General features: G+C 41.5%; 1 protein-coding gene and 1 pseudogene across 1 annotated transcript; both read right to left on the minus strand.

Moving 5' to 3' along the window:
- Positions 1-1,200: 1,200 nt before the first annotated feature.
- On the minus strand, positions 1,201-7,487 carry LOC110491088 (annotated as a pseudogene).
- Positions 6,816-12,625, minus strand: e2f1 (E2F transcription factor 1). The gene is made up of 7 exons (XM_021566302.2): positions 11,157-12,625; positions 10,886-10,988; positions 10,535-10,754; positions 10,072-10,224; positions 9,872-9,986; positions 9,501-9,729; positions 6,816-9,360 (listed from the first exon to the last, which is right to left on the minus strand). The coding sequence occupies exons 1-7, from the start codon at positions 11,400-11,402 to the stop codon at positions 9,125-9,127; spliced, it is 1,302 nt and encodes a 433-aa protein (XP_021421977.1). The 5' UTR covers positions 11,403-12,625; the 3' UTR covers positions 6,816-9,124.
- Between the last annotated feature and the right edge of the window lie 356 nt (positions 12,626-12,981).

The raw sequence follows: 12,981 nt of genomic DNA on the forward strand, positions 1-12,981 counted from the left end.
GTTTATTCTCTTTGTTATTTTGTTATAGTGTTCAGTTTTCAAATAAAAAGTCATGAACACTTAACACGCTGCGCTTTGGTCCGATTCCTCCTCTTCAGACGACGACACCCATTACAACACATTACTGAGTATCACTCTCCATATTTTCAAGCATAGTGGTTGCTGCCTCATGTTATGGATATGCCTGTAATCGTTAAGAACTGGGGAGTTTTTCATGATAAAAAAGAAACGGAATGGAGCTAAGCAGAGGCAAAATCCTAGAGGAAAACCTGGTTCAGTCTACTATCCACTAGACTCTGGAAGATAAATTCACCTTTCAGCAGGACAATAACCTAAACATGAGGCCAAATATACACTGGAGTTGCTTACCAGGAAGACAGTGAATGTTCCTGAGTGTTTGGGATGCTGGTCTTCTAGGCAGAGTTCCTCTGTCCAGTGTCTGTGTTCTTCTGGCCATCTTAATCTTTTCTTTTTATTGGCCAGTCTGAGATATGGCTTTTTCTTTGCAACTCTGCCTAGAAGGCCAGCATCCCGAAGTCGCTTCTTCACTGTTGACGTTGAGACTGGTGTTTTGCGAGTGCTATTTAATGAAACTGCCAGTTGAGCACTTGTAAGGCGTCAGTTTCTCAAACAAGACACGCCAATGTACTTGTCCTCTTGCTCAGTTGTGCACTGGGGCCTCCCACTCCTCTTTCTATTCTGGTTAGAGCCAGTTTGCATTGTTCTGTGAAGGGAATAGTACACAGCATTGTATGAGATCTTCAGTTTCTTGGCAATTTCTCGCATGGAATAGCCTTCATTTCTCAGAACAAGAATAGACTGATGAGTTTCAGAAGAAAGAAAGGCCATTTTGAGCCTGTAATCGAACCCACAAATGCTGACGCTCCAGATACTCAACTAGTCTAAAGGCCAGTTTTATTACTTCTTTAATCAAAACAAGTTTTCAGCTGTGCTAACATAATTGCAAAAGGGTTCTCTAATGATCAATTAGTCTTTTAAAATGATAAATTTGGATTAGCTAACACAATGTACCATTGGAACACAGGAGTGGTGGTTGCTGATAAAGGGCCTCTGTACGCATATGTAGATATTCCATAGAAAACAAGCAGTTTCCAGCTACAATAGTAATTTACAACATTAACAATGTCTACACTGTATTTCTGATCAATTTCATGTTATTTAATGGACAAAAAAATGTGTTTTTCCTTCAAAAACAAGGATATTTCTAAGGGACCCCAAACCTTTGAACGGTGGTGTATACATTGGTCATGTAAACATTTCTTTGCAGATGTTATAGCATGTGCAGCAAAATGCTCCTGTTTCTAGCTTAAGCTACAAATGTGCAGTAATACCTATCAATACAAAACAAGAAATTAAGAAATAGAACGAGCATTTTAATATTAATTTACCAGGCAGAGAAATACAAAAAGTGAGCTTTATGCAAAAACAGAGACTTTGTGGAAGCTTCTGATGGCTGTGGAACTGTTGTTGTAAGCCAGGCTTGCCTGCACCAGTTTGGTGCCGGTTGTGGTGGGGGTGAAAGAAACCTTTCTCTCAATGGTCTGTCCTGGCTGCGGGAGGCACACCCTACGAGGAACAAAATAGTATTAGAGAATAGCTGGAGTAAAGAATGACAAGGAATGACTGGATGAAATTAAACCAGGATGTCACGATAAGATCTTTGAGCTCCCCTATCCTTCCACTGTTGCTAAGACCATATAGATGGGTAAACTGACAACTTCACGAAAACGATGTGTCCGCTTCCATATGGTCAGCGTGTTCTGGTTAACCAGTTTTCTAGTAAGAATGACCAGAAACTGCCATGCGGAGAATCGGAAATGGCTAGTTTCCATCTTGTTTTTGATAATATGTCTTGTTTTAAGGTGTTCTGACTGATTTCATGTCAATGCAAATATGGCAAAAAAAATCGCTAGCTTGCTAACGAACAACTGCAACGATGTATTCGAGAGAGAAGTATTCATTGTGCGAATGTATTTATGTTTTCAATAAACATTGGAGACGAAAAATAGCTTACATGTTCTCAACAATCTACCCCAACCCTGTCTGTTTTTTCCCATAGTTGCGCACACGTCGGTTTTGTTGCCAAACAACCACCCTGTCTATTCCAGTACATATCTTTTGCATGTTGTCGTCTTACAGTCTGAGACAGGCATTACAACCTGTGTGACCTTTTTAGTGAGAGGTCAGATCTCATGATGCAACCACTTACATTCCGTTCCATGAAACTGACAATCAAGAAGAGCATACCTGGTGAATATCAAGACCACATTCTTTCCTCAAGCCACAGGAACAACAGGTTTTCCTTTGTCATTCAAACAAGTGTTAAATGTGTTCCATATAGCTCAGCCAGAGCTTATTTGTTTTTAATCGGAATAGTTTAGAATACAATCAGTCTTTTGGTCTTCCGGTGGCGATCACTTACTTTGTCTGGTCTTTGCCCTCCAACAAGCCTGATCCTTCCGCTGTTGCTAAGACCCTATAGATCACTTACTTTGTCTGGTCTTTGCCCTCCAACAAGCCTGATCCTTCCGCTGTTGCTAAGACCCTATAGATCACTTACTTTGTCTGGTCTTTGCCCTCCAACAAGCCTGATCCTTCCGCTGTTGCTAAGACCCTATAGATCACTTACTTTGTCTGGTCTTTGCCCTCCAACAAGCCTGATCCTTCCGCTGTTGCTAAGACCCTATAGATCACTTACTTTGTCTGGTCTTTGCCCTCCAACAAACCTGAGCCTTCCGCTGTCAGCACAGCACTGCTCAAGGGCATAGCGAAACCATTAGTTAAAGAAACCAGGGCACTGTGCTCCTTCTTTTGCTGAATGTTATCCCCTCCAACGACCTGTGGAATAAAAGCACTTCAGGACCTCTGGGAGGTACGTCAGAGCCAGAGTTATCACAATAAAGACTAGATACGTTGTTAGAGAGCAACCTGTACCTCTATAGAGATCTGTGGGGCGATGATGTTGAACTCTTCTGATGCTAGGACTCGCTCTTTGGTCAGCTCATCCTTTATGACCACCGCCACATTCAGCAAGCCCTCACCAACAAGCATGTTCTCATACTCAGAGTATGGGATCTGGTGATGAACCGACAGAACTGGAAGAAGCACAGTAACAATGTAAGCAGTGTCGAGCATAGAGGGTGTCTAAATCGAAACAGATAATTAAATATTTATCTTGGAGGAGGGACAAGGGAAACGTTGTGACTCATTACCTGCTCATGGTGCAAAATGAAGCTGCTTATCTGCCTCCCAAAACGTGCCTTGTGGGCTACCGTTGTATTCTTTGGTTTGAGCATTGACATGTTCTTTCAGAACCTTGGGGACTTTGTGATGAACAAGCAAATGTTCTCCCCCATCGTTGGCACTTTGTCAATCTTCAGGGAAACCTCCAAACTCTGAACTGTTGCTACGGATAGAGAAAAGGCCAGGTGTGATAACAAACATCAACAACAAAAAATGTCATACATAACAAACAAATTAGAAAAAGATGATGGAAAAACTAAAACCAACCTCTTTCACATGTTGCATGAAAAAAAGACAAGTCCTGTCAGACCTTTGCATCTTGACAGCAGAATAATGGTTCTACAGTTGCGTGTGATTTCATGATGTTAGCGCAATCTTACTTTCATTACACTTGTAAGCACAGGTGAGGCTCTGGGGTCCATCAGAGCCCACGTTCTTAGTGAGGATGTGAGATTCGACCCTCTGCGTGTCCACACTCCTCCCCAACACTAGCCCATCCCTCACTATCACAGTGACAACGTCCGCATTGACCGACGCATATATGAATGGAGCGTCGTACAAGGCGTCATAACGTCTCTTTCTGATGCCTTTCACTGGACACGGACCACAGCAGAATATTCCCCCAGAGTGTTGCAGATGTTATCATTCTATTCACTCAAAGGCATGTCAGAACAATTGGCAGATCTGATCAATAGGCCATCGGTTGAAAAGGCAAACATTTGACGATCAGATATTTCAGAGTCAAAGGTCAAAATGGAATTAAAACGGCACAGTCTTCAGTAGCTTTCATCTTAATGATCTAACAGAAAGTGATTATTGAATAGAATGAGGTATTTGACCTCCACTTTTCTCCTGGGGAGTTGGATCCAATACCTGCCACCCATCAAACCCTGGGCCCAGGTCTGGTCGTGACATCCAGCATTCAACCCACACATGGAAGTTCCTGGAAATAGACACAGAAATCAATTTATTTATTTAGGACATAAACAATTGCACAAAATACTATAAATTGTTATGAAACCATCCAGATGACTGAGAGAAAACAAAGTGCTATTTGTTGCAGATCCAAACATATGACATGTAGAGATATTGAACACCAACCATATGCTGTCCTTGGACATGCTGATTTCCCCCTCAGTGTTGGTGTAATATTCCTCGATGACCAGGCTTCCATTGGTGTCATGGGCGGAGTTAAAGATTGTGACAACTCTTGATGGGATCCCCAAAACTCTCATAACTGAAAAAAGAAAGAAGCACAGAAAGACAACTCAAGACAATGATATTTACTGTTGTATATTGCCACTGGAACGACCTCTAAGGGTGAATAATTTTAAAATGGATTGTCAAATGTCAGTTACCTGTACACATGACTGAGGCAAAGACCCAGCACTGGCCGTACCGTACAGGGCTGAAATTGGATCGGCCCCAGAGCTTTAAGATGTCTGCGCTGCCCGTCCATTGCACCATATTTAAAGTTTCCTGACCAGTTCCCCTTCAAGACACCTCGATCATCTTCACAATTGATCTGGTTATAAACAGTTATAAACACAGACACTAAACAAAGAAAATAGGAGGGCATCACACAAAGTCATTGTGAGTGTGTGTGTCATAGACAGAGGGTGGTGTGGTGAGAACACACTCAGGTATTTTGAACATAACTGACTAGTATCTGCGGATATTTGAGGTCTTGTAACTATCAAAGTGCATAACAGTTTACACACCACGGCACACACAACTCTGCAGATGTAGACAGGGTCTGCACGGAGGAGGTCATCTCCCTGCTTGTCTTTGCTGTGTTGTGGGCTGACCTGGAGGATGTTAAGGCAAATCTCCAGTATCCCCTGTTCATACTACACACAGGAGGAAGAGGAGATGGTGGGGATCGGGTTACTACTGTAGGGTCCTCAAGGAGACACAATGATTAACAATACATTAAGGTTGGTTTTCTTTGCAGCTACTTACCTGGCCAAATGACCATGGTCTTGATATGACATTGTGAGGAGTGCCCATGTACAAAAATCCAAAGTCCTTTTTAACGTACTCATCTCTCTGGTCTTCAAAAGGGATGTACACTGTATCATTTGAAAAATACAAAATCCCAGTAAATCATGATAACAGTAGTGGTCATCACCATCACCATCATCACCACCACATGACCCTACACAGCAGGACAATGCTTCCTATGGTGAAGCTGCGTTGCCCATCAAGACACACAATGTGGACTTGGAGGTAGTCCCACAGGAGCCTTAGCAGGAGAACAGACGTGGACAGTATGAGAATGCCTCTCCTATGGGTGGATATGGGCACTCCACCGAGAAATAGACTCATCCTTTGACAACATGACAGGGATTTCAACAGACAGCCCACCTATACAGCAGAACATTCAGAAAAGGTGAGAAATAGCCACAGGCAATAACCGGCAGAAAAAATGTTTTCATCATCTGTCCTGAACAGCTTTTAACAGAGAGGCGATAACAAATAACTGCTAGGAAAAGCGTAAAGAGTTCACATCAAATATTGGCCTGTAGCCTACCCAGCAGGGCAGTAAAGATGAGTGTCTTCATCTGTGGGTTGAACACTCTTCCATGTAACAGCATGGTGACTTTGAAAGGCCTCCCGCGCCGTACCACCAGGTGCCTGGAGCTCAGGCCCTGTGTCTGGTGGGCCGTGTGGTTGTCATGGACTTCCAGATTGACATGCTTCAGCCTCAGATCTGCCCATGGGAATAAACAGAGTGACACCAAGAAGATGGAAGCACACAGACAAACCGTTTCTCTTATCAAACAGCATAGACATGTACACTCTGCAAGAAAACACACCGTTGGAGGGCAATGTGAGAGGGGTATGCACTGTATATTTGCAAGTGAAACAGAGTGTGTCCGTGTTTGTGGGAGAAAGATTATAGGCCACACTACACTGCACTTTTGATAGCTATTCCAACTCAAGACATCTTGTGACAAATGTCACAATACTTCTCTGAAAACCTTTAGCTGCCTATAATTATAAAGAGCGTTTAATGAATAACCTTCAGGCCTGTCGGAATAGTTTCTGGTGTAGTTAATTTATTAGCATCTCTCAATAAGAAGAGACAGTGATGTTACCTCAAATAAATTTAAATTAAAAATTTTTTTAAAAAAATGTATTTTTTTAAACAGTTGCTCAATCATACTGTTGCTGAATGGCTATGACAACATTGTGTGACAGGAATGCAGTACAGCCCTATTTAACAAGGAATTGAGTGTATCTGTCTGTGCTGTGTGCAATCGGAATCAAAGGACAGTAGTGTTGCTCCTACAATATGCCATTGCCAGCCCAATATCCTTGTAACAATTACATTGAATTGTAATCTCATGGATTTGTTATTTGTATATTGCCAAATGCTAATAGGTGAAATAAAAACAATGGCTTAACAATGACATACAGAAAATATATTACTAAATATTCAAAAGCATGGTTCCCTCATTGAACAGAATTTAACAGACTCAAAAGAGAATTAAACACAAAGCATGGATTTATGAGGATACATTTGATAAAGCACACCACACTATCAATATATGCATTTATTTATCTACTTTACACTAAAGTTTCTGAACATATGAGAAAGACAAGTAGTATAGATGCACAGCAGGAAAATCAAAGGCAGAGTGTATTCAAGGTTTAAAGTAACTGTCCAGTGAAAATCTCACTTTTAAAAATTAATGGTCTGTTAACTCAAACCTAAATAATGCTGTTGACTCGTCCTATACTCGTATTTGTGGCCAAAGCATAAATGGGAGAAAAAAAACACTTAAAAAAAACAACTTCAAACTTGTATCTCGAAGAGAACGTTTAAAAAATACTATGAGCTGGCCAATCAGCAGCCGACTTGCATTTTTAATGACCGGTATGCATCCACACCATTCTGTTGGGGTACGCCTACACCAATCCAATCCTTTTTGACACTAATTTAGCATTTCTTGAAAGGAAAACTATTTCACTTATATTGTAAGTAATAGGTAATATTTCATAGAAATTTGGAAACACTGGACAGTTAGTTTATAAATGCTTCAACATTTTGTAATTTCCACTTAAAAATGTCAGATGTGATTTGCCCTAAAGAAAAATGTATCCTCTATAAAAATGTTGATGAATTATAAACCACATTTCCTGTTGCTGCAGGATTATTTTCCTGTTGTGAGAAACTGATCAAACAGACCTGTTTGCTGCTGGTGTGTGTATCGCATGGTGAGCATGTCTTAATTCCCCTCGTTGTTTGAAACTTCCAGGGACAGACTGCTCATCCTAGAGTGAGAACCGGTCTGTGATGAGAGAGAACTATGTGCCACTGTAGGCAAATGCGACGTGACCTGCTACAATCTTGGGAGGGGACAATGGCAGGGGGCCAACATAGCATAGCATAGCATAACATAAATTAACAGGTACTGCACATCCCCTCATACAGATAAACATCTTTATCAACTCTTAGAGACATTGTTCCACTAGAAAATTAACAGTCAACCGATGATTGACTCATTGCTCAAGGCCTTGTGTTACTGATGTACATTTATGACAAGCCATATAGGAATGCTTGGAACGTAGTCTCATCAGTACCTCTGCTTTGCCTCACTGAACTTCAGTCATATTTTAGTTGACATACCTATTCTCTGCAGAACTTGCTTTTAACACATTTTGTAGGGTCAAATCAAAATGTTTTTCTTTAAAAAACTAAGTTGAGGCAAAGCACATGCTTGAAACCATTTGTTAGATTGTTACAAGTAATTACTTTTACCACAGAATTTGTGGCAAAAATGTTAATCTTGTAACATTGTTATAAAACAAAGCACAGAACATTGTGATTGTGACTGCAGCTCAGTTTCCTTGTTTCCCTTGCGTTGTTAGCACAGTGGCTGAATTTTCAAGAACAGTAGCCTGACTGCCCCCCAAAAATAGTCATCCATAACGTGCGGTTAAGAAATTCAAATCGAACACTTTCATAAACACCTCAACTTTACACACAGCATAACACCTGAATTCAATCCACCCACCAGACATCCTGATTGTTTTTTGTTTGTTTTTATAAGGCACTACATGAGTCTTGCAGAAAAGAGTTGTGATGAGGTTCATGATAATGACAAAATAAACAAAATACCTCACATTAAAAAATTACTATTAGTTCAGCTGCCATTTCAAGAGAATCAAATTGAAGGCTGAGACAGTCCGACCATTAATGTGTGTGTGCCTTGTAATTAGCTTATGGGAGGGTTTGTAATAGGCACCCACAGGTCAGAGAAATAAATAACACCACCAGGGGAAATAAAACAATCTTGGGAATATAAACAGAGCATACCAAACATTAGGAACACCTTCCTAAATTTGCTTTAACCTGGATTCACCTATGTCATGGAAAGAGCATGTGCTCTTAAATGTTTTGTGCACTCAGTGTATATCCTCCCATTACCATTTGCCAACATACTGCACGACTTTATAAAATTTATCTGAACTCCAACTCTTACTGTAAAAGTCACTGTTCCTTACACCTGAGACTATGGCTAAAATGTCTAATATAACAAATTCATTATTAGCATTACATGCTAATATTCCAGCTGATAATCACATCCATATCCCACAAATACACCTGCAAACCACTTAAAAAAAGAAAAAAAAGAAGCTGTACAAAAACATGATTTGTATATAAATAAATTAAATAGCCAACTAAAACTAAATTATTTTGCTAAGCAACTTAAGTGCTAGTACAGTCTGTGCTGTACAATTCTGTATTTTAACCACTTGGGTATGCTTCTTTGTTCTGAGATGGTATGGGGTGTTCCCATAGAAACAGAACCTCATTCTAGTTCTTTGGGTTTTCCTTTCCACCACATTGTCAGAACTCCAGTGGGGTCAGGTCCCCAAAGTCACAGTCAAACAGTTCGCTGATGCCCTCGTGCTCCTCTAGACCAAAGTGGTAGTCTTGGCTCTGTGGAGGTGACAGGTTGATGAAGCCATCCAGTGGGTTCCCAAAGCACTCCGCACCGAGGAAGTCAGAGGATGGCAGGGGTGAAAGGTCAAAGTCCGGCAGCACTCCCAGGTTGGGGAACGGGTCGCCTTCCAGGAATGCTTCTGAAAGACAGAAGTAAAGGGAATGCACTTTTAGTGACCACAGCAAATAGCCATTGGGGAATGTTAATGTATTTCTTGGAGAAATCTCAGACATTCCTGAATCTCAGGGTGACAGTGTGACACTAGTGAGAGCAGCTTACCCGCTTCACGACATAATGGCAGAGGGGAGGAGTTCTGTTGGGACGCAGCTGTTGATGTAATTTCCTGTGTGGTGCTGCACTGTGGTTGTTCTGCATCCTGGGGCATTGTCTGGTCTGTGGCTTTAGTTGGGCTGATGCCTGTCACTGGGCTGCAGACACCAGAACTGTCCTCTGGACACAGGAAGACGTCGATGGGACCCTGAGTGCTCTTCAGGGAGACCTGATAGCCCTGCCAGAAGATGACAAAAGAATAACAGAAGACAAATCAACAGTTGTGGTTGAAGTTTAAACCACATTACCTGGAATACAGTATTTGGTCCAGAAAAAGAGTCTTGAGCAAGCGTCCATTGTTATTTTACCCTTCCACATACCTCACTGGGCTCTGAGACTTGCATCTGGGTCTCTGGAGGGGCTCTGATTACCATCACCAGCTGGTCAGGAGAGTCAAAAGACTTCCGCAGATCCTGGCACATCACATAACCCAGCGTGCCATTATGTTAAAGAAAACGGCCCTATAATGCATATTCAAACACGTACAGTAAAAAAAAAAATGTAAAAGACAAAAGGATATTTCTTGTTCTGGGTATCCTCAGTGAGGAGTCTCAGCTGAAGGTTACACTTGGTAATGAGCTCGTCCAGTTTCTCCTCCGCCTGTGTGAAGTCAGAGACCTCTTTCTGTAGGTCCTGGTAACGGGAAACAGACGCTTCATCAATACGGTTCCCCCTGTGACCAACAGAATGACCTCAGAGTTAGGATAATGGAATAAAAGTGTTTCTAATACAAATATCCTGTAAAATCACTGATGTATGCATTGACTCATATCTGTAGAGGCCAGCACAATAAGGATTGTAAGTGTAATTGATGTGAAATGGCTAGCTAGTTAGCAGTGGTGTGCGCTAATAGCGTTTCAATTGGTGACGTCACTTGCTGAGACGCTGAAGAAGTTGTTCCCCTTGCTCTGCAAAAGCCACGGCCAGAAAGACCAGAACACATATTGTCATACTGCATGTACAGTACAAGAGTTCAGACTTACAGCCATTGTATGTTGTTCTTTGATTTCTTGGAGATGAGCTGGATACCCTCCAGGACATTGGTGATGTCATAGATGCGCCTCTTCTGCACTTCCAGGACCTGCGAGGCCCAGTTGAGGTCCACCACCCCGTCAGGAGACTGGGCTAGCAGGTCCAAGAAGCGCTTGGTGGTCAGGTTCAGAGACGTGTCATAGCGAGACTTCTCTGTGGAAAGCTTTGGAACTGAGAGAGAAAGGGAAACAGGTAATAAATACAAGTATTTTCATTCCTTTGGCCAAAATTATAATAGTTATAACTGAACTATCATTAATAGTTATATTTAAGTTGTGAATGTAAAACAGGGTGTCTTGTACCTCTAGGAGGTGCTGGTGTGGATGTTGGGGCTCTCCCAAGAGAAGGGGGGCGAGAGGTGCTCACATATTGGTGATCACTGTCCAAGTCCAGCTTCCTCTTCACCTGAAACACAATTTATAAAAGGGGTGGGGGACAAGGTCAAATGTTAGTATAGATGCACACAGATAAGTATTTCTCACACAGACACACTTTCTGTAGTCAGTGTACAGGGATAACCTTATCCTAGTCACACTCCGGCCAACACCCATTACAAAACGGTCAGTTAACTACCGGTGGTCGTCCCAGAGTTGGCCGTCGCTGGTCCTGGACCACATCTGCAGGGCCTTGGGGGGTGGCGAACAGAAGGATCTCTCCAGTGTTGCTGGGGACTGCAGAGTTGAAGCCCACATTGCTGGGAGTGGAGATTATGACTATTTGGTGGTCCTCTGAGAGGCCAATACTCCCAGCATTCAGAAGAGACTCAAAGTCTACCAATAGATCCTCCGACGTCTGACCTGATAGGAGCGTTTCTGACATCGCACACACAACTGGGGTGCTCTAGTCCCCTAGATCGTGTTGGGGCAGAATTCAAGTCCAATGGCTTGGTATGGTAGTATTAGCACCTTTTGACATATGTCATCTCTAATGTATGCGCATAATAGTGTAAATGTATTGAAAGAGTTGGCTTTCAAATACTGAGGTTAAACATGTCTAATATTAACAGTATCTTGCTGACAATCAAGCTCCAACAAAGCTGACTCATTCGAAAATGTATGGTCAAAGGTCAAATATAGGGCGTGATTCCTACAAATTAGCCAGCTATAAAATAACGTTGAGACAGTGGTTGAGGTTTCTGACAGCTTCAGTCTAATATACAGTAGTTCGTCTGAAACCATACAATACAGCAACACTTATGCTATATTGATAGTTGAAAAAAGTGTAATAAACCAGCACCAAGGTCAGCTAGCGTGCTAACTTGCTGCGAAGTTTTTCTAACTAACGTTAGGTATTTTCATCTTTCCAATGACTGCGGCGAGGCCACATATAGCAACTCCTTCCCTTTGTCCATTGTCGTTAGCTAACTAGTTATTTACTGTAGCTAACGTTGATTTACATCAACGTTAGTTTGGAGCAAATTGTAAACATAATGATAATAATTTGCTTACTGTGTTGCTAGCGAACAGAGTTAATTGAATACTGTATCCAACGACCTAGAAAAGTTGAGCGAGTTAGTTAACTAGCTGGCTTGCTAGTATTGTTAGCCAAGAAATTGGGTTGTGTTCGCTTCAGGGTTAACTTCGAACACAACTCAAGTTTCATACGAAGCTCACAAGCAAAACATCAGCTACAACAAGTCAACAATCTAAATACTTATTACACTTCCTAACAAAATTGCACTACCCAGAACGTCTAGTTACCTTGGAAGAATAAATAACCTGATTTATATAATGCGTTATTTCAAAATGACAAAATTTGGGCAAGTTAGCATGCTAGCGAGATACAGTACTAGCAAACTCAGTTCTTCACCCACTCGTTATGGTCAACACACCCAGGAAGTAATACCGCAAAACTGAAATAATGACAAATATTCACCCAAAAAATCTACATATCCGATCAACGAATCATATGGATCGTTTCAATGAACACCTTGACTATAATCCGTGCACAAAATGTCTCATCTGAGCCCCAAATCAACTATGATATGTTGTGCTATTATCCCAGCTGATCAGAACAAGAGTTGAGGTTTACCCGCCAAATCCTTTAGCCGCGAAACTGGCATGTGCATGAATATCACGATTTCAATTGGCTGAGTGAATGCGCCCCGCTAAAGTCAGACTTGTCATTGGTTCAATGAAGTGCCACTCTATGTGATACCACGCTCGTTGTTTTGAATGGGAAAATATGTTTTTGTCAGATAAAATGTAAGAAAGTGTATATTAGACTATATCCTAACTCATTTGATTCACTTAATTATTTGGTAACTATTTTGTGATGCAAATCAAGAGGGGTGCAGGAGTTACCGCCGAGTTACCATAGCCATTAACATCTGACTTGGGATCAGCCTGTCCTACCCAATCCCAAAGTAAAAAGACAAGACCAATTCTGTTGGAACTGG

Source organism: Oncorhynchus mykiss, chromosome 16 (assembly GCF_013265735.2).
Source record: "Oncorhynchus mykiss isolate Arlee chromosome 16, USDA_OmykA_1.1, whole genome shotgun sequence".
Classification (NCBI taxonomy): Eukaryota; Metazoa; Chordata; class Actinopteri; order Salmoniformes; family Salmonidae; genus Oncorhynchus; species Oncorhynchus mykiss.

Bases quoted from the DNA above. Each gene is read 5' to 3' on its own strand.
- e2f1 (XM_021566302.2), bottom strand. From the start codon at position 11,402: ATGTCAGAAACGCTCCTATCAGGTCAGACGTCGGAGGATCTATTGGTA. The intron at 10,225-10,534 runs GTAAGTCTGAAC...TGTTGGTCACAG, and splicing joins AAGAACAACATACAATGGCT to GGGGAACCGTATTGATGAAG. The intron at 9,361-9,500 runs GTAAGCTGCTCT...TCTGTCTTTCAG, and splicing joins GCCATTATGTCGTGAAGCGG to AAGCATTCCTGGAAGGCGAC.